Raw genomic sequence first — 22,900 nt, forward strand, 5'->3', positions numbered from 1 at the left:
TGCCCAACTGATGGACAAACTTAGAAAAAATAAAAAAGAGACACAAAACGTTTTTAGGATTTGAGGTTGTCACGGCGGCGAATGAAAAGGGAGATAATCGCCCTGATGATGGAGGCAGCGTGCACCTCTCAAACATCGGTAAACTTGTACCAGACTAAACTGTGTAACAACTCTGAAGACAGCCATCTTCATACTCGTCGCCGCGAGAACCTAAAATCTCACTAAACAAATCAGGCCTAGGTGATAGGGTCAAATAGCCCGCTTCTGTTAGGATATCCCATAAGTGGGCCCACTTCCTTTAATAACTGTACCTTCAGGGACAAGAGAATTTTACTTAAATGCTGTGGTATTTTTTTGTGATTTCAGGCGAGAAACCGCACAAGTGCCAAGTGTGTGGGAAAGCTTTCAGCCAGTCATCGAACCTAATAACGCACAGTCGCAAACATACGGGGTTCAAACCGTTTGCTTGTGACTTGTGCGGACGCGCCTTTCAGCGGAAAGTGGATCTAAGACGTCATAAGGAAACACAACACACGGAGCTCAGACCTGTCACGTAGACCACTGTAAACCGGGCCTCACCAGGCCAGTCGAATGGACAAACGATTTCTATTTAACTGAACATCGGTAATAATTTAGTTAACAAATGTACACAACGATACACTCGAATTTGTATAAAATGTTTATAAAAAATATAATAATGATTAAGATATAGGCTCAGATGTGTTGTGCGAAGTAACAGACACATAAAAAAATAATAGTAGGCCTAAAATATGAAAATATGTCGAAATTCATTTCATCCGAACGTGTTAGTACCGCTGCATTGGAACTTTGAAAGTTATATCGTTTATTTCTTGGTGTGAAAAACACTATATGTTTGATGGCCGTTTTAACTACATGTACAACACTACTGTTGCAGTTAAAGAGATAAAATCCGTTGTATATATTATAATAAATCGTTATCATTTTTAAGTTGTTCTAATGTGAATCTGACCAGGTTTTCTGAAGAACCTAACGTACAAAGTGCGAATTAATCTTGTTACATATATGCGAATATTAAAGTCAACTAGGAAGTCACACGTCATCTAATTTACAAACTGAAAGAAATTAAAATAAGATAACTCAGCGGTCTAACAATCAAAGACGATAAACTTGCCTGTCGACTTTAAGATAATGTAATAAGATTACTAGTCAGAAGTAACTCTGTTAGCCCTTTGAAGCCGAAGCTAGTCCAAATACTATTTAAAAATCCAGTTCTTACACGAAGAAAACTTCTCAATTACAAATATCAATTGGTTAACCTCTTTAATTAAATAATCGCAGTTTACTACTTTTAGTACCATGCGAAACAAATAAACGAAACTCTGTAGGCAAAATCCAAACTTATTGATTATTAAAGCATGTGATATTGAAGTTTAAAGAATTAAAATAATTATACGTACTCCTTCGTTATATAGAATAACTTTTCCTTAATAATAATACAACTGTTTAAATTTTAATTAAACAGGCCTACGTTCCCGTGGCATTCTATAATATAATTTTACTGCAATTTATTACCGTCAACACATATTCACTAACTTTATTTTAATTAGCTTCAGTATTTCGGATTATAAGTCATCATCAATGTTTTTGCAAGTTAATTTTTACAACACAGACTTTGGATTTTAATACACTGTGTTTCTTACATAATAATAATTGTATATAAAATATGTTACATAATGTGGCCACATAGGTCTAGAATATTTAATGCTATTTCTTGTGTGAATGTGTGTTGATGATAAGAAGTTTTGGGCCTAATAAATTACAGTATTTTATATTTATTTTTATATAAAGTAACAAAAGTTGAAAGTCTCTAACCACATCGTATTTTGTATGTTTATCACTTCCAAATGCATGAGGCAATATAATGATCAGTGTTCTGGCGCTGTATTTATGAGAAACACCACAACTCCTACACAGTCATTCCGTTCTGTATATGTTTTAGTAAGTGCAATATATAATCTAGTGCAATTTCCTCTATATCTGTGTTACCTAATTCATATTCAAGAGGTATAAATATTCGTCTTCATTTTAATATGTCAGAGGCTCGAAAACTGAACCACCAACATGATTTGTACAAGAGTTAGCCTCTTTAGTCAATATGCATGTGTGTAAGATAAGCCACTGGCTCCAAATAAAAAACAATGGAAATGTAAGAAAGATTACAACAATGATACGCCCATACAGAAATCCCTCATCTTCCGCGAGGGTTAGGTTCATAACAATACAGCGTGATTTAACATGGAAATTCGAACTTAACTTAACCGAACCGTGGCCAGTGTAGACAATCATCAAAGTGTAATTAAAATATCGGTTCCTATAATAAACACAAAAATACCTAATAATGTTAGACATGAATTCGAACAATCGTATCCTGGAGGCAGATACATGAGACCAAATACCGCGGTTCCAAAATGGAACAAATCGCGGATGCTTGAAAATCGCGGTTGACGAGGGATTGCTGAAGTTCTCAGATTATATTTGATATATTTCATCATGGCTTGCGGTTCCTAGTTTTCTGTATGTTTAACCTTATTAAAGATAGCCGTATGAATATTGTAATTATATTATATTTGTGTAGCTTTGTATGGTGGCGGTCTCAAATTTATTTTGAGAAGACATAAACGACATTATTACAAGTAATTTTCACCCAGAGTAAATTCCTGTTAGTACTACAGAAAAAAATATTCAATCTAATACTGACTGATGTGCTGTATACATAATTACAGGAACCCGCACAAAAGTCCCAATTTCATACTTAAATGAATCATAAATATTTCGGTTCTGTTATTTTTCACAAGGCCGCAATATATACATTAATTGCAGACATGTTTACCATGAGGTAACTTGAATCACTGACTGTCAGTATCAAGTAAAGCTACTAGATTTCATTGATATGCAACTTTAAATATAATGCAGAATGAGACTAACGAAATGAAATTTAATTTGTATGTAGATATTTTTAACAGCCTCAAAGATGCAGGGCCTAACTGAATCATAAGTTTGTCGTTTCGTATAATAACATCAGACATTTATAACTTCTAACCCAAGTAAATCAGAATTTGTATTTTTAAAATGGATAACACGACACTTTGCAACACACAAATATGAATCTAAATAATTTAACTTATCGATAAACCAATGCGAGACGCACACAGTTTCCCTTCGGACATTTTATTCTCTCCAAAACTCTCATTCAAATCAGCCATATTTGTGACTCAGAACATCTGAAAAGCATCAACATTCCCGAATTAAAACCTCGAGAAAAATAATACGCCATGAAAATCTATTTATTGTGTGTGGCGTGGGACAAATGCACACGAAATTTAGGGATGAAGCAGAATTAAACTCTCTAAACGACGTCCTTCAGTAATAAATACGACATTATATGATCACAAATTTGTATGTTAACATGAGAATCGATAACCTGTCAAACAGCTGCTCGTAACAGGACGAATGGATGCACTACTTCAAGTCACCGTATCGTATCCCGGTGCTTGACAGCAAATAACAAAATGTGTCCCATTTTACTGGAACTGATACTGAAACAGTCAACTGCAGAACACTAAGAATAAATTTTATATTGTAAGAAAGCAATTTTAAAATAATTCTATTGATTATATTTCAGAGTCATAAATACAGTGTCTGTAGTTATTTCGAATAAACCTCTGAAATTTCTAATACCAGCCATTATCTATTGAAAATAACACATTTCAGTCATTTTAAATAATAATAATTTATAATAAATACTCAAACAAAAACTCAAACTATCATGAAGACGTATAAATTGTTTCTAAATTCGAAGCTTCAACAAAGCTAATATCGCAGCCCATCACTGGACACGATCCTAATCCAGTTTTATTCACCTTCAATCCCTCAACCTACTTCCCTAAAACGCATCTTAATATTACCATTACCTTAAAAACATGAACGGAAATTATTAATTTATTAATGAAGTCACGAACAGTCAACAAAGGACGTTCCTGCAGTCTGAAGGTCCCGTAAGCCTGACAACAGTTCACCGCAAAATATTTTATGTCACAAACATTTTACAAATTTCGCATAATTAAAAGGAAACATTGACATATTGATACTAAAATTCTGTGACACAAATTGAATTGGGATAACATCAGTATTAGACTACTTACCAACGACATTCGGCCGTCGTATTTAGACACATCACTTCAAATCACGTAACAAGTCAAACGATTTAGATTTTCAAAAGAACATTCCCTCGCTCTCTTCTTGAACTCTAGACGCGGAACCCAGCCTACAACTAACTCCACCTCTGAAGTAGTCTGCCACCGAGCGTGACAAAATCAGCTGACGTTAATTCCATTTCAGATGATGGCACAGAGACGAAACATGAACCTCTCAACGTCTCTCTCTCCCTTTGTCTATCCACTGCTTCCCTCATTTCTCACACAACCCTTCGCAATGCCATGTTTCTGAATTTCATATTCCCTGAGAAACCACTCCTCCGACGTTCCATATTGCCGTGATCCTTCATTGTCTAAGGTTACAGTCAACGTCTCCATTTCTGGAAGCACTCTGGCCACAAGATTCGCTCAGAATACTTATAAGCTGGTGTCAGATGTCAGACGATGTTTAAAGCAAAGTGCAGAAGGATAGCACGAGACTGCAGCGCTTGTAAATATTGATTGTGATTGAGCGATACTTTCTGCTAGGTACTAGGAATGCACAGACCCGTAAAGATATACACGCAAATAACACTGATATTAGAAGTATGATTAAGTATGTTGATAACCCCATCTTATGAGACTCCATACTTATTCAGATGATCATGGGAACATTTTACAAACACCACCCATCCAACGTCCATCGGCTTCATAGAGATCTCAATATTATGAACAAGTCAAAACGGTAAATTTTAATACCGAAACCCTGGGCTTATTTCAAGACTAAATACTTGGCGAACCACTTAAAAAGTTCATAATTCTAACAATAGTTTGACACTGCCTATACTGATATAAAAATATTAGTTCAATTAAACTGATTATCCAAGTGCTTAAAATTCCCTGAGTCCGATCCTGTTTACCGGTACTAATTTTTAAAAACAACAATAAACTATCTATTTAATTATAACCAATTCTCCTGAAAATAGTGTTGAACCATGATGACGTTTTTCTGGGTTTCAGCGCCGTGCAGACTCGTCGGTAAATGCCAACCCTTTAGCCTTGAAGAAGGAAACAGTGTGTTTCTCCGAAACGTTGGCGTCTACCGATGAGTCTATATGGCCCCAGAATCCATGACATCATTATCATTCTCACCGCCGTGAAATCCTTAAATGTCACAGATAGAACCGTTTTCCGGAAAGTTGTATACACGTATGCCAACATAAATAATTCGCCAAGCATATGCTAAATTACGTCAACAAATAAAATAACTTTATTAATAGGTTATACAGTCATAAAATACTGTACGTACAGACAACTTACAAATCTAACAGTGCGCCTTCCAAAGTAATTTTCTGCTTCACCTCTGTTTGTTTATACTCCAAGGCCCGTCTTACACTTTGTCCCACTTTCATAAACCACGTAAGAATTTTCCGGTTCTCTATAATACAGGGTTACCGTCACACAAACACAACATTAAAGTGTTTATTAACTTCAATTTGTATATACATTTATGAAAACTGTTTATTCAAATCACCATTAATCTTCTTCGTTTATTTCAAGTATAGTCACTGCTCTTTTAGTAACATAACGTTTCACTTACGTCTGATAATTTGACTTGCCACCACTCACGACCAATTTAAACGGGCGTTAATTAAATTCTGAGAAGACAGCGTGATTCAAACATAAGCTTCAAATTATAATTTCGGATCATTTATAAAACTATTGACGGCTGATAGGTGAAATATCATTATATTTACACTGTTAAATATTCATCAAATCTAAAACTGTTTCAAACAGAACGTATGTTGTTTAATAAAATAAATATCTGATATTATAAATAAGCTTGCTTTCTGGTTCGAGCATAATGTGAGAGAGTTCGATAATATTTTATTTATCTGTGAATGATGCATAAATGAATGCTTCAGGCTAGAAGTTTTCTAAACCTTTTGATAATCATCGGTTCCGCTCAGTCTGTACCACTGTTTTGTAATAAAGTTTAATGTATGAATATGAAGGCAGCATGTCTTTTTAGATCCAACTTGTAGGAAACAGTAGTGTAAATATGATATCGCTCTAAAATTTAAAATTCTTTACATTCCAAAGATCCGCTGCATTCTCTAGCCAAATTTTTATAAAAAATTAATTTTCATAAAATAATTTCTGACACAAAAAATAAAGAAATAATATTTAATACGTTTCAGGATACAATAAATAATCCTGTTATTCTCTGTGATCTGTGTGTGTTTGTGCGTGTGTGTGAGTGAGTGAGTGGGGGGGGGGGTTAGAGGCGAGATAGGTTGTATGTCTATTTGTGCCTGTCCTGTGTTCTGAAAAGCGACAACTTTTAAACTTAGTTCTGAATAGAAAATGGAGTCTATTACCGGTATAACAGAGATTCAACCAAAAAAATTCCTCATTTGTCACATTCCACTCAAAAAGGAGCATGAAATCCAAATAACGACTTCTTTGTATTTACTTCAGTTCGAATTTCTCTCATTTCTTTACACCACCTGCGTGATATAATACATTATAATAAACTTTCACACTTACTAAATATATCTAACATATATTTCATTAAAGAATAAAATAAATTCATTATGCGGACGCATTCCACCAAAGACATTTTTATAATCTAATTTAATTATTTACGTAGGCCTATGTTCATGCCAAAGATGTTATTGTTAAATCACCTGTTTTATGAGGGCATTTTTACTACATATAAAACTTGTAGATCCTAACTAATGTGTTGAGAGCGGAAACGTCTACTTTGTCCTCTGTTTGTGATGTGCACTTCTATTATTAAGAAAATTTCATTAAATGTTTTCACACTTTGCTGATATTATTATAAATAAACTACAAATACAATGTATTATACATAATTTTAATTAATGATTGTAAAAACAATAATTATGTAAATAACACGACACTATATTGCATGGTTGTCATATATTGTTCAATCTTCTTTAGTCGTTTCTGCGAGTTATTAAAAGAAAAATGGAAACAAGTAGTTTGTTTTATTGTAGTTTTTATTTTGATCCAAACAACAAAACCCACTCCTATCATAACTATATATTCTTTCATGTGAAATACTGGAATTTTGTATAATGTTCAATTACACAAGCCTCAAACAACTTAAATTTAAATATATTTATTTTGTACAGTCTATACACAAACGTTTGAAGTTTATTGGTGTTGTAAAAATTATATAATATTAAAACATTTTGTTGTGTAAAATATTATATATATAAATATAAAAACCTGAAGACGACGGTATTATCCGTCGAAACATGTCGTTTTAATAAAAAGCGCTAAAAAATATAATGTAAAATCGTATTTACGATTAAGAGCGCTAATATAATATTTTACACAACAAAATGTTTTAATATTATATAATTTTTACAACACCAATAAACTTCAAACGTTTGTGTATAGACTGTACAAAATAAATATATTTAGCCAAACACAAACATGACGCATATAAGATACAAAAAAAAAATTAAATTTAGCCAACAAATAACTGCATATAAAATTATTAACTGGTATTTAAGTAATTTATTTACTTGTTACATACACATGTTAAGACCTGGATTTCGTCTTCATCTAACACAGTTCATACTGTCGAACAGCAGAAGTGGTATTATTATCTACAGCTAATAAATACTACCCACTTTTATTATTCTCGATATTACAAAACAAACTCATGAATCAGAGTCTTTCTTGAGTATGAACATTTCTATCTTCTGGGTTGTTGCGCTGAGTAGTCTGGTCGATGTTTACCAAAGTTTCACAGGTCATACTGCCTCTGTCATCAGGGCGATGAAGATTTCTGTCTTCTGGGTTGTTGCACTGTGTAGTCTGGTCGATGTTGACCAACGTTTCAGAGGTCATACTACCTCCGTCATCAGGGCGATGAAGATTTCTGTCTTCTGGGTTGTTGCACTGTGTAGTCTGGTCGATGTTAACCAACGTTTCAGAGGTCATACTACCTCCGTCATCAGGGCGATGAAGATTTCTGTCTTCTGGGTTGTTGCGCTGTGTAGTCTGGTCGATGTTAACCAACGTTTCAGAGGTCATACTGCCTCCGTCATCAGGGCGATGAATATTCATCGACCAGACTACACAGCGCAACAACCCAGAAGACAGAAATCTTCATAGTCATCGTCCTGATGACGGAGGCAGTATGACCTCTGAAACGTTGGTAAACATCTACCAGACTACACAGCGCAACAACCCAGAAGACAGAAATATTCATACTCATCGCCCTGATGATGGAGGCAGTATGACCTCTGAAACGTTGGTTAACATCGACCAGACTACACAGCGCAACAACCCTGAAGACAGAAATCTTCATCGCCCTGATGACGGAGGCAGTATTACCTCTGAAACGTTGGTTAACATCTACCAGACTACACAGCGCAACAACCCAGAAGACAGAAATCTTCATACTCACCGCTGCGAAAACCTCAAATCTTATAAATTTCTTGAGGAGTTAACACACTCGCTTCTTCACGGCGACCTGTAATCTAAAAACCTTCACTTGTCCCTATTAGTGAAGAAATTCCTCGCCCTTTTTTGAACCCAATATTTCATCACCGTCATCACAAATGTCCACCTCTCAACTCTGTCCTGAGCCTGTAAAATCCATTCCGCACTATCGCGGCTTACTGCATAGCCCATATTGAATTTCCATGTCTCTGAAGTGACTTCTTTGATTAACGTCTTGCTATTAAAATGCTGCATGCATTTCTCGTATTTACCATGCGTGCTACGTGTCCTGCTTATCTAGTCCTTCGTGATTTCGTCATTCTAATATTTTGTGAAGAGTGCATTAGGTCTAAAAAATCCCTAATTTTCTAAAGCCTCCTGTTACTTCCTTACAGTGGTTCAATAAGCTACTCTACTTCGAATTCTTAAATATATGAGATCAATGCATGAACGAATCTCTCCTTTTTCATGTAACGATGGCGTGAATTACATATGTAACGCCATAACCTTTAAGCTGTACTAAGCTTGGTTTAGCAAAGATTAGACTGAATATTGCTTTGAAGAATTGCATCTTTAACAATCACGCCATTACCTAACTAGCAAAATCTCTTGTAGTCTGTGTGGAGACCAATGACTTACTACGGCCACCTCAAAACTTCACTGCAGCATTCTTGGGTCAGTACATTCCAATGAAACTACAAACCACTTCCATGGTCTCCAATTAGTGTCTCCTTCCGTGAGGCTTTCAAGACCTTTCTTTGCTTATGAATTCATGTATTCATATTAATACTACTGGACGAAAACACGAGACAAATTTTCATATTCGTCGCCGTGAGAACATAAAATCCCATCGGTTGATTATCATTCACAAGGCTAAACATCTTCTCCGAATCCGGAGACAAAAATCCAGTCGACACAACGCCACCCAATTTCTTTAATACTCATTGAATATTATCATCCCACCAAACGTCGCTGTCAATTGGTCAACATTCCCGCTCCGTAATTGGGAGGTCTCCGGATCAAATATCGACCCGGATACCGGCCTTCCTGACTGAGGTTTTCAGTAGTTTTCTTCAGTACCTCCAGGAAAATGCTAGGATAGTATCTTAAATTAGCCCGCAATCGCTTCATTTCACATCCTTTCAAATTCATTAAATCACTTGACGCTATATAATTAGAACAACTGAGAGCGTCGTTAAATAAATCACAAAAAAAATACGATAATTTCTGTGCTTAAGTTTCTTTTCAGGCTTCCCAACTAAAATTTTTCAAGCATTTATCATCGTTCCCAAGTGCGTTATATACCAAAATATTTCATCGTCCTTGATTTAATCATAATAATATTAAGTTGAAGAGTATAGGTTAGGAAACTCCACAGTCTGTAACATTCTCCAGCATCCTGTTAAGCCGCCACCATGGAAACAAACGAATCCACATCAAATGCAAGACAGGTACTACTTTCTGTTTACGTCTGGTAGCTTTTCAGTCATGACGCAGGCTACTGAACCTTCCGGCATCGTGACAAACAACGTCACTCTGCAGGTGATGATTTCTGCATTGTAAGAAGCTAAACTGAGAGACGCTGATGAAGACGAAGATGAAACCTTTCCCGTTTCCATAGCAACATGGGGGCTGTGGGTGATGATGGCGTTGCTAAAGCGACAGAGATATAGAAGGCCGTATGAGGGAGGGTGGCAGAGTAATACGATCTCGCTTACACAAGAAGGCCATGGATTCCGTTAATTCCTGCCGCTGCAGAAGTGAGGACTAAGAGAAGGGGCTCAATTCAATAAGATTCAATTTGAAAGTGGCAGAGACGGAAGCCAGTAAATGGAGATGGGATACTGAAGACAGAAGTAGAGAGAAAATTAAGACGACGAACCAACCAGAGGCAATAAGAGATGAACGGTTAAGTTGCTATGAGTTTGCTAATGATAGTCATGACTACAAAGCCTCGTATGACGTACACGTGGATCAGAAGATGAAGTCAGACAAACTATTATAATACAAGGCTTCTTTTCTATACGCACAGTATTTTACAATTTTGTATCTTCGACAATCTGAAATATTCCTTCGTCATCCATGAGATACAGATGATGATGATGATGATGATGATGATGATTAATCGGTGAAATAATAACTCTGAATACACACTGTAGACACTGTTCATCACTCACTAAGAAAATATAGGATCTCTAATTAAAAAGGGCATATGGACTTATATTCTAAAAAAGACAGGAAGCTTTAAAGACAAAAATTTTAATACGCCTGACACAAGTATACCTAAATCAAGAGCATAAGACTAACAAATAGTATGCAAAATTGTTCTTTTGGACTTTGTATATGGTCTAAATTATAAAATTTCAACATTTCAGAAGCTGGATTCTGTTTCTGTTTTCAGAAAACAAATAAGAGGGTAGAAAGCCTGTCTGTTGAGTCCTCTGGTTCTCACTGCAAATAGAAATTATTTCCCTAAATAACATTTACAAGCTAATCTTTGTAATAGTGAAGTGTTGTGTTTCCTTTGTGGCACGGGCTTGGCTCTTAAATATTCAGACGACCTTCGGCTTCAAAGAATTACGTAAATCTTACGTAGTTGCTTGACGGTATGTCATAACCTAACAAATTACAGGTAGCCCCCGATTTTCGCCGGTTCAATTTTCGCCGATTCAGAATTACGCCGATTTTGACACCAGAAAGTCAAAAAGTGAAGAAAAAAAATTACTATTATTTATAACGTTTTACAATGTATCTCGTACTGATTTTTATACTAAATCGTAATTCTTACATCGCTGAATTTGAATAAAAATTATAAATACAGTCATCTCTGCAATTACTTATGTTTCGTTAACGCGAACTTGCTCCAGTGAGATCGGTGAATCGGTAAAAGTTGTTTTTGAAAAGAAAACTTTTGCTTATGCTAGTTTGCTCTTATGCAATTTCATTCCTTTCACTTTAAACTTTCAAAGGACTAATTTAATCTCTGCGGAGGTACCGGGGTTATTTTTACTACGCGATTTTCTATAGGTCGGCGTCTTACATGAACGCAACTATCGCATAACAGCAGAGATGACTGTACACATCAATCACATGAAAGAATCGCAGTCAATCGCGGGGACCAACGAACTGCCGATTGAAAGTGTATAAAATATATTTCTTAAATACCCTTTATTTTATTTACGTTATTTCAGAGCTCTAAATGTAATGCCATTATATTACTCGTCAATGATTGGGTGCTGGGAACGCATGTCATTGACTTCCCGTTGATTTACATTATAAAAGAGGTTCAATTTACACCGTTTCCGTTTACGCCGGTTCGTCGAGGAACGCATCCCCGGCGAAAATGGAATGCTACCTGTAATTACAAATTGTTTAAACACACAAAATACAGATTGCATAGCCACTTATTTATGTGAAAATTGAATGTACAGAATATTAATGGCATATTTTCCAGTACTTTGTTACTGTCGGGTTCTTTAACCTAAATTATGTCAGAGAAATATTATAAACAAATATGTAAAAATAAAGTTTCTTGTATCTTTAATTATTTTATTGCATAGTATTTCCTTCTATGTTTATAAAATGTTCTCTTCAAAGTCTTATAGTCGAATTAACCCTTAATTATACTATAGTGCATTGTGAACTTTGAAATACACGAAGTATTAAATCTTTATATTCTTCGAATACATATGTAAGGTGGAAAATATGGAGAAGAATACTGGATCAGTTGTATGGAAATGGAATATTTGACAGAACGATTTTGAGGTAGTGTGGTTCAATTTTGATTAACGTTTATTTGTTAATTACTTAGTTTTGTACGTCAGTTATTTATGTGTGTAGGTAAACAGAAGATTCGAAATGGCTCTGTGGTTCATTCAAATACCTATTCAAATAGTACCATAAAGGCATTTCTCCGAATACATAAAGGTCGTACCTAAGATCAAAAATCACAGAGTGTGCAGACATTTATCTCCCTTCCAAAACAACAACCGTTTGCAAGACAATAGGGACAAAAATTAATTTACTCTAATGATATTTCCAGGTTTCTTATTCAGTACATTTCAAAACATCCAAATCAATAACGTGAACCCCATATCAAAGTGCTGAGTGCAATTCAATACAACACGTTCATAAAATGCTGCCGTGTATGTAACACTTATGAAGAAGTGCATACATTTTCCCAGACAGCTCCCTCCCCCATCCCTAAGTACTATATCGTCTTCACTAACTCCATCCCCTATTCGTTTCCCCCAGAGAGGGAGAAGAACCATTTTCAAAGTTCTCGCTTTTCTCAACATAGGAATAGCTTGGATCCACGAACGTGACATTTTAACAACCGTTTTACCGTGACCCGTTTAGTAAACATGTAAATAGAACTGTCACACCTTAGCATGCACTTCATCTCATCCGGTTCTTGCCACATCAATTCTTTTATTTATCTCCCTCTGGATTAGGCCCAGCTATCTCCCCCCACTCCTCAATTGCTTGGGTTCCAATTCTACATTACTTTCCTATTTCGGGTACACGGGACTAAATTTCTATGTTAGTAAATGAATATAAAAGCTTGTTTTAAAATTTATCTTTCAAATGTTGCTCGTTGCTCATTTTGAATAATTCTTAAAATTCCTTCTTCACACTTCCACAAATAACAGATAAAAGTGTTGTCTTCAGTAAGTCCATGTCTAATATTCGTATGAATAAAAAATAAATGTCACTCATGATTGTTTATTCTCTAATTATGGCTCGTTTTTCTTCACATGTGTTTGAATTGTCTTTTATTCTGGTCTGTAAATCAGTTTGCATCGAAGCGGTCCTGCTGATAACCTAATGGTACGCACATCCGGTTTATATGACTATGAAATGTTATATGTTAAGATACAACTATGGCAACATAATATCGTCGATACAAATAAATTGGCGAATCTGCAAAAATGCAGTTTACCAGGACAGGAAACAACGCTTTTTTTCTCAAATAATATTAGTCGTTCTGTGATAATTCTTGCTTACCTAGCCACAGGATGTATTTATTTACCAATGGTTAGGCAGTAATTACCACATAACAATTATTCTTATTTGAAAACAAAATCTTTTTATCTCTCTTTACACGTCTCGACTACATGATATGACATGATATAATATAATATTATAAGGCACAATATAACACAATATAAAATAATTTGGCAGACTACGACCAAACATCAAACCGATTATTTTAACCCTTTTAAGCAGATGCTCGTCTAAATAATATTTCAAAATTCACTTCTTATCAAAACGAAAACACAACACATCACTATTACAAAGATCAGTTGGTTATTTATGTATGAGGAAGTAATCGCTGTTTACACTGAGAATCATACGGAATCCATAAATACTGTGGACAAAATGCAGCGTTACTAAATGTTAACGCAGGCACTGCATACATTTGCAATTTTATTTTAGATGGTTAAGTGTATGGTTAATCCAAAAGAGTATTCTGTTTTGAAAATGAAACTGGAAAACTCTAATTTCCCTATGACGAATATCAGGACGAAATGATAATCAAGAAACAATAATACAGTTAACGTTGTCACTCGCATAATCATTTAACAAATATCATTTACATCTAAGGTGGAATTTGAACATGCTTTAATTCCAGGATAGAAATGACGACAAACGGAAACAAATGATATTCAAATTTGAAGCCCAACTTCAATTAAGAGAAAGTAGGGGTTATATACTCTTAGAGGCTTTATCTGGATCCTCCGCTGCCTGGTGGGGGGTGTGGTGACGCTACCGCCCCCCACGTGGGATGACCTCTTGTTGCGCCATGTCATGCGCCAGTCAGGCTCCAAAACTACTCCCAGTCTTTTATTTTATCTAAGCGGCTTTTTATTTCATCTGAATATATTTAGCCACAACACACGTAACATAACTTGCAGGAATGGAAATTAGGATCTCGCAAGGCTATCATTAACATTTCGTGTAGTGTCGGAGTAAGATAGACTTGGCTTTTTCCACTAAGTAACGCCACGAAAACATAATTACAGGTGCATTTCAGCCGAAGTTGATCATCATTCATTTTATTTTCATGGCGAACAACAAAGCCGAACATTGTACATTACAAACGGCTATGTTTCGAGTAATTATATCAAAAAAGGAACATCTGTTTCATTAGCTTATATTATTTTGCGAATTGAAAAGATGTCCATTTGATGGGCACTAAGAAACAACACGTTGTATAAACTAATCTGTTGTAACATAGAAATTTTGTGTATTTAATATATTTTTCAATCGGATGAGAGATTATGTCTCTGTGGAACTAAGCGTCTATTGGACCTCTTGTCTATGACCCAGAAAACAGTATACATGAGTGGATACGAAGCAGCGGTGGAATGATAGATAGCCTACTGACAGGGGAAAATGTATGGATTCGGAGAGTGACTTGTCCCACTGCCATTCTGTCCACCACAAATTTCAGACAGACTGACCTGGGTGAAATCCCGACCCTTAGCGATGAGAACCTCCTGATATTTGGTAAGGCCTGAAAAAAATTCTTGTAACTAAAGACCTTATTCTTACTTCAAATTCGTGAAGTATAAATACAAAATTAATATTCAGAAGCACTGAAAAACAATCATAAGATTATTTAACACTTTGAAGGAGAAGATGTCCAAATAATATTTAAGAATTCAGTCCGTACCTCAAAGAAAACACCTTACTTCACCATTACAACGATCAAGTGGTTAACGCGGTATAAGGAAATAGTTTCTATTTACAGTGAGGATGACACGAAAGAAATCCAGTTACTGTTAAAAGCAGCTGGCACACATAGTTATCACTCTCTGGGTTTTAAAGGATTAATAAAAGTGCCACAGTCATGCAAAAGATAAGAGAATCTTAAGGCAGAAAGGTATGGCTTTCATAAGCCGGGATTTGTAGTTAACAAAAGCAGGTTTACGCCATAATCCGAAAGATTATTTGCAGAATTAACTTACTTGATGTATTTACTTATGATAAAAAATAATAAAAATTAGGACAACGCCCAAGCCTGTACAGACATCCGGTTCGATTCTCTTCGATGGCCCAGCCTCACTAGTTAGGCGTATTTTTATACACGTGATCTATATGCAAATGTCTTATACAATTCAAGACACTTTCTTTTCAATTAAATATTTATAATTCTAATTATAAAGACAGCCAAGAACCAAAAAATATTACTCCCTTCAGTAATTTGGGCTTCCATCATCATTTTTTAAAAGGGCCAGAACTTCGTTGCAGGTATTATCATGTGTCGTCATTATCACATTCACGCCATGCTAAGTTACCCCCGACCTATTTATACACTCTTTAAACGTGAACCCCCTTACCAGCTCTTACGAATATCGTGCTTCTGTTGTAACAGAATGGAAATTCCATTTCGTATACCCACTACAGGTTCTGCAACCTTTAATGTAATCACTGGAACTAGAAACGACACTTGGCGATATCTGCAGTCGAAGGTAATGTCCCTCCCCCCTCTGCAACTTAACTCGCTTTGCTCTTTTAACACAACGCATGCTACACACCTCTTCTGTTCTCCTGCTAGACAGTTCACCGGGATGAAGCAGGAAGAGGAACTGCGGAATGGGGGGAGGGAGACAAAAAGGGAAGAACTGCATGAGATAGATTTGTGGAAAATGGTACAGGCCGTGTTTGTGAAAACTCAAAAATGAATTTAAAAAGGTTATATTTAGGGTTCTCGCGGCGGCGAAAATGAATATGACTGTGTTCGGGGATGTTATACCGTGTAGTCTGTTAGAATTTACTGACGTTTCAGAGGTCTTTACTGCCTCCTTTATCAGGGCGATCAGTGAGCCGTGCGTGGAAAGGTGGGTTAAGATGTAGGAGCAGGTCGGACAAGGCAAAAGCTTGGTCGGACAAATGTCCGAGGTTGTGGACAAACATTCTAAGGGAGGTCAGGCTACAAGGCGCAACATTCTAGAAGACAGACATATTCATAATCTAATAAATTTCTACTACGTCGTGAAAATTTCCGTCTGATGATGATGCGCAGATAGACTCTTTTATTTCCGTCGCACTATGTACTGATTAATCTGGTACGCTTGTCGTAAGATATCTCCGACCTTCTCTAATCTTTACATACACGTTCTGGGCCAGGAAACCGAGGTACTGGGAGGGAGGTGAAGCGATAACGTAAATGCTGTCTTGCTCCCCCGTCCCCCTTTCCATGTTCCTTTCGCCTGTTACTGTGACTTAGCCGTGGCTCGCAGATGTTTTGCGTCCAATATACTCCGGTTTAACGGTAATGAAAATAACTCTGTGGATCAGTGTCCTCCTTCTGAAGGTAAAAGTAAATAACAACAATAATCAATAAATTCTCCCACCATCTGTGGGACCTGAAGATTTATTACTACCGTGTTCGCACGAGCGCGCCGATAGTGTCAGTTGTCACACCCTAATTTTTAGACCGTCACCCACACCTACCTTCAATCTGATCTACTGACAGAGGCGTTAAATAAACCACCGTAAATCAGTAAAACGAAAACATATCTACCGTTTAAATTTCGCCATCGAACTTTTAAAGACATTTCCGCACCAAAATTCGAGGTGTTTCTTGCTACCCCAATCACAACAACCTGTTCAGACATACATTCCACGCGGTACCCTAACAAAATAAGAGATCTGTATACATCACGAAGTTATTTATTAAGTTAACATTTTAAACTGCCCACTCACTTAATTGATCTTAAGCCTAAACATGTCTCAACCGACTAAACCATTCTGCATACATCCATTTACGTCTTTTAACTTGTTATGACTGTAACTTATTCTGAAGTCCTTTTGGATTTTAGATGTTTAGAGGCACTAAAAATGTCCGGATAAAGCATCCACTGATTAAATATGTCCGCAGACAACGTGTTTAACGTGGATTTCAAAGCCGGATCGGGGTATACTTCACTTCTCAAAGTTTCATACATAAAAAGTCAGCATTCAGATTTGACTGGGGATGGAACCCAGAGTCTTCTAAATGAGAGTACGGTGTTCTACCCGAGACCATAAAGTCCTCTTTTTAAAATAATACGTTTTTTAAATGACAGAAGCTTTAGAAGCTTCACATATTTTACATGGAATAGCACTGAAAAATCAAACGGTTACCAACTCCATTTTCTGACTCCCTGGCGACATAACCTCATCTCAACGTACCTGGTACATTTCACAGGTTCGTCCTTGCCTTGCTCTTTCATTCCTCTACACTTCCAAACCGTTTTATTTTGCGTAAAGTCTATTAGGAGGTATTCTATATTCCAGATCAGCCACTAGGGGTAAATTGTACTGCAAATTGTGTAAAATTGCATCGGGAAGAGAGACTTGGGGGCATTTCTCTTTCCCTTCCTTTCACTTATCCTCAGGGCTTGAAAAAGAGCTCCCATAAAGATGCTATCTGGGACTAGAGGGCAGAGGAGATCGAGGGGAAGTAAGGGTTGAAGTTAGAGTTCGCGGATTAGTTCTGAGCTGAAGGGAAGCTAAAGTTCGAACTGTTGAACTACTGAATATTCAAAATGCGCATCTTGGAGAAAGAGAGAGAAATTCTTCTGCTCAAGAAAGTGGTTCAAACATCTGACAAGAGCAACCTGAAATGAAATTCCGAGCATCTATCGCGAACGAGAGTGACTGCATAAAACATGAAAAGATAACGCGAGCATTACGTACTGCTGCGTTCAGCACACAGTCTGGGTGTAAGTTTGTCTAGTCTTCGAGGTACATGGTGCATTCTTTAATTTTAGGGAGCTCGTGTATCCACCACTCAGAAATGATTTAATTTTAATCTAATTACGTAATTCGCATGCATACATACATACACTACACGCTGGTTATCACTCCTGCTTCGTATTCGGGAGGTCCCGGGTTCAAATCTCTGAATAAGAATTGTTAAATGAACGACAAATAAATACCTACAAAAGAAAAGATTAGTTTTCTGCAATGTCAATATGGGTGAGAAATGTAGTCTCCCACCTAAGAGATGCTGGGTAGTCTTACAGGTGGTTATTAAGGTTTCAGAGTAAGCCCGCCTCCATATTCAAGGTATCTCATATTTTACAACGAAAAAGAAGGTGATATGATCCTCCAAAATGTTGATAAAAACCCACGATCCAGCAGCAACTTAGAAGGCCACACAATCCACAACCTCACCGTCCCGAAGACTTCATAAGGCGAAGTTTGCGGATGTTTGATGACGGGAAGGCGAACGAAGGCGAAGAAAATAGCAGAACACACAAAAGTGCGTATGAGGAGTTTTACGTGTTGTAATCTTGACTGGCATACGACCACGCACAGAAGAGTACGAACTGCGTACGAAATTTTAGTTGGAAACATGTTAATCGTGTTAGCCACGTCAAGGCAGCTAAGCAGGAAACCTGACGAGAAAATGTTTCTGTGCTTTGTCCGCGTGTCAAACGGAACTGCCGAATGTGGATAAGAACGTAACCATCGAGAGTGCTATGGGCATACTTGTAGACGAGGACAAAGTGTACCAGCGTTATCTCGGAATACAAAACGTAGTATAAGTGGTTTCATGATTATTGGTATTTACTTTCTGTCTCCGAAACATGGTATTTTATTCACTTCCCAGCTTAACAAAATTTCCTTTACAACGCTCTCCCACCGTCTGTCTTGATCAAGTCGAGTTTCGTTTCAAGTCGTCGTCTTTTGTCCCAGAGGGCATTTCACTCCACTCGGGGAAGGAAGGGGAGGGGAGAGTTACAGACGGCACCATTTTGAATACAACTTGTTCTTCAGTCGCGAAGATGTCAAATGTAGTTGGCCACGGTGCTGTGACGTCATTCCACCGTAACCAGGTTCACGTCAAGAACAGACATCATGGGCCGGATTGCTGAATGATACTTGCTGCGTACCGGAAACTATTTTCATTTTCCTCCTAATCATCTTCCTTCATGCCTGCCCATCTGTCTTTCTCATTTACTTCCTTCTTCCTACTTTTCATTATTTCTACTTATACCTTCCTATATTCAAACATTTCCACTTTCAGATAAAAGAAATAATTCTTTCTGTATAGTAGGTGCTGAAGAAATTCTGTAATCTTGGCAATATGCATTTGTTTCCTTCGATCGCAATACCATACAAAGCGGTTTCTCTGTACGAAACACCATTATCGCATTCTGATGTGGATGCTGAACTAATTAATTAACTGCATGGAGCAGCGTCCTTGAAATACTGCTGGTACGCTAAGCTAGTAAACAAAATACTTGCGTTTTATGGAACCTGAATATCTATTAGACTGTTCACCAAAAACCTGCCATCAACCCCTATTAAGAGTCATATAAATCCAATCAAAACCCCAAAATTATATTTTCCTAAGATTAATTTTAATATTGTCCTCCTATCTAAGCCTATATGTTGTAAGTGGTCTTTGCCCTTGAAGTTGCCCAAGCGAAATTTTGTACGCATTTCTCATCTACATGCCTCGTCCATCTAATCCTTGATTTGACCATTCTCCTAGCGATTATCTCAGAATTTTTATAAGACGAAGCCAATATCAGATAACATTTGCAAGGAGACAAATCTGGGTCTAGATATCAAACACTAAATAAATTCGTCGATGGTCTCTAGTGTTAATCTTAGCAAACAACCCCATCGTCGTGCCTCGGTAGCGCAGTAGGCAGCGCGTAAGTCTCATAATCTTAAGGTCGTGAGTTCGATCCTCACCCGGGGCACAATTTTTTTTTTATTAAATTTCTTTCGAAAATAAATTTGGAATAATGAAGGGAATTTGTATGAAAACGTTTTGTTGATGGCCAGCCTAAGTTCTAACAGTTCAGTAAAATCTCTCCACTACCGCTCATCCCCCTTTAACTTTCTAATTACGTGGATGATAACGGGAGGAGAGGTTCGTTCATTACACAAAAAAGGCTGAAAAGAGGAAAGGATGTGTGTTCAAAGAGTTCGATACAGAAGCTCAATGGAATGCTTTGCTGCGAATTGAAAGCAATAAAAGTGCGTGCAATCAATTTCAATCCCCTTGATACAGAGCCCAGTTAGTTTGATCTTCAAAACGGCGTACAGCATTTCCCTGGAATAAATTACAATATACTGTATCCAACTTAGGCCAGTCTTACCAGCAGTAAAGAACATGAAAATGGTTGCTTTCTGGGATGATGTGCCGTATAGTTTGATAATTACTGACAGACGTTTCGGAGGAACTCTATCTACCACAGGTGCAACATTCCAGAAGACAGCCATCTTCGTAGCTGTCGTGAGAATTTTAAATTTTACCGGCAAGAAAGGTTCATATGACAAGAAAATCCCAGCATATTTAACATTTTCTGTACCAAGAATGATTTTAACCAACAGCCCAATTAGGCTTCTTTATTAAATTCATTGTACATAATTTAGATTGTGAAGTTTTGAAAGCAAGAATATACTGTTATATTCTTCACACATTATCCGTATTCGTAACTAAATCAACATATCCACCGTCTTATAATAATTTTTGTTTTATCCGTAAAAAATAAAATTTTTACAAACTGCGTAAGTCTGTATAACCCAGCAAATTACCTCAGAATTAAAAACAAGACTTCTTCTTAGTTTGTGTTTTATCCATTAAAAAAGTCGCAAATGTTGAATATACATTGGATTTAAACGTTTGCATTCCACCCGACGATTCAGAATGAATGATCATTCTCATATGTCTCTCTCTCTCTCTTTCATCTTTGTGCTCTTATACACAAGTATTCAACAGACGCAGCCAACCGTCTGAAGAAAAACCACGAAATACAAAATAAGAAGAATAGACGCGAATTATGAAACAAAAATGACAGGGTGCGTGTAGAAAAAAGCAACTTTATTTGTTCGATAGACCACATATCATCATAATTTATAGTCTTGCTTGTTTTTATGAAGGGAAAATTCCGAAACACGAACGGCCTCTAGAAACTCAGTTGTAATTCAACGGGCTTTCGCAACTTAAGACATAATCCTCATACACCCCAATCGTCACGCAATGTTTCTGTGTAACGTTTCAAAAACAGCATGATCTGTCTTTGCAGCCTCCATCATCAGGGCTATCACACTGATGACGGGGACAGCAAGGACCTCTGAAACATCGGGAACATTCTACCAGTCTACACGGCGCTGCAACCCAAAAAAACAGCAATCTTCAAACTAGAGAATGTTCAAAATGTTGCCTTGTACGTACAAACATTTTAGTGACGTGCGTCACGTGCAAAGGGCAATACATACGATATAATCCCTTCTCTTCTACCACAGACAGTGGTTAAATTCATTATTACACAAGCATTTGCTCCATGGGCTACTATGTTTAATAGTTCAAATGTCTTGGCTATGCTAACTAACGAAGCCGATATTGTTGGCTTTGTTTCGTGCTGAGTTTATAAAATATAAACAACCAGAAATTTAAGTAAACGTTTCGTCCTAAGCATGAGGAATCACACGTTTCAGGAAAAGGGTTTTGTATGGAGTAATGCGCTACATTATGAAGTAACCTTTGCTCAAAGGGGCAGGGGATGAAGAAAGCAAAGCTACAGGGATGTATTATCCAACTCATTCATTCACGAGAGAGTTGGGAGGGGGGAAACAAGTGAATAGTTAATGGAGTGACCACGCCCAGTTTGGCAACACTGTCAGCCCACCCTGAGCGATTCAGACACGAGTCATTAGGCAGGTAATGAGCTTAAGAGGAGGCAAACGGAACGGGACAGGAAGTCTTCGAGAATATTGTTTTGTAGAAAAGTAAAGAAAGATGAAAGAAAGAAAGAAACAAACAAACAAACAAACAAGGAAACGGAGAAAGACAGAAGGTAATACAAAATAAAAGAAAGAAAGTTCAGGAGTCATAAAAAGACATTTCTATTTATGCAGTCAACATGTATAATATTTCTATCTTCTGTTTTTCGGTGTGAAAATTGGTCTATCGTATGAAGGGAAGAAAATTACATTGAAGGTGAGATTTCAGGTTTTCAAGGCGGTGGGTCTTCTGGGTTGTTGCGCCGTGTAGTCTGGTAGAAGTTCACCAGGCTACACGGCGCTGAAACCCAGAAGACAGCCATCTTCGCGCATTGAAGGTGCTTGAGAAGCGAGTGCTCAGGACAAGTTTTGATGCTACAACATGGAAGAAGCAGGAGGCTGAAGACAACAGCTTGATCAAAAATGTCTTACTCTTTACACTTAACCAGATATTATCGTAATCAAATCATGGAGAATAATATGAGCGACTCCTGCAGAAT

At 36.9% G+C, this 22,900-nt stretch overlaps 2 protein-coding genes and 1 non-coding gene across 6 annotated transcripts in view; 2 read left to right on the top strand and 1 right to left on the bottom strand.

The window, feature by feature from the left end:
• Positions 1–7,179, top strand: part of LOC110827142 (uncharacterized) — a 95,491-nt gene extending 88,312 nt beyond the window's left edge. For both annotated transcript variants that reach the window (XM_087353206.1, XM_087353207.1), the window contains exon 5: positions 367–7,179. In XM_087353206.1, the coding sequence (XP_087209332.1) occupies positions 367–557 (191 nt within the window). In that variant the 3' untranslated portion in view covers positions 558–7,179. The remainder of the gene's footprint in view (positions 1–366) is intronic.
• Positions 1–22,900, bottom strand: part of LOC147873178 (uncharacterized) — a 300,974-nt gene that overhangs the window by 111,757 nt on the left and 166,317 nt on the right. The gene's annotated exons all lie outside the window — the stretch shown is intronic.
• TRNAM-CAU (transfer RNA methionine (anticodon CAU)) lies at positions 20,299–20,371 on the top strand. Its single transcript has one exon. It is a non-coding gene; the product is annotated as a tRNA-Met (tRNA).

Source organism: Zootermopsis nevadensis, unplaced genomic scaffold, assembly GCF_977971745.1.
Source record: "Zootermopsis nevadensis isolate Lab colony 2312 unplaced genomic scaffold, Znev_1.0 Znev_ptg000021l, whole genome shotgun sequence".
NCBI classification, from domain to species: domain Eukaryota; kingdom Metazoa; phylum Arthropoda; class Insecta; order Blattodea; family Termopsidae; genus Zootermopsis; species Zootermopsis nevadensis.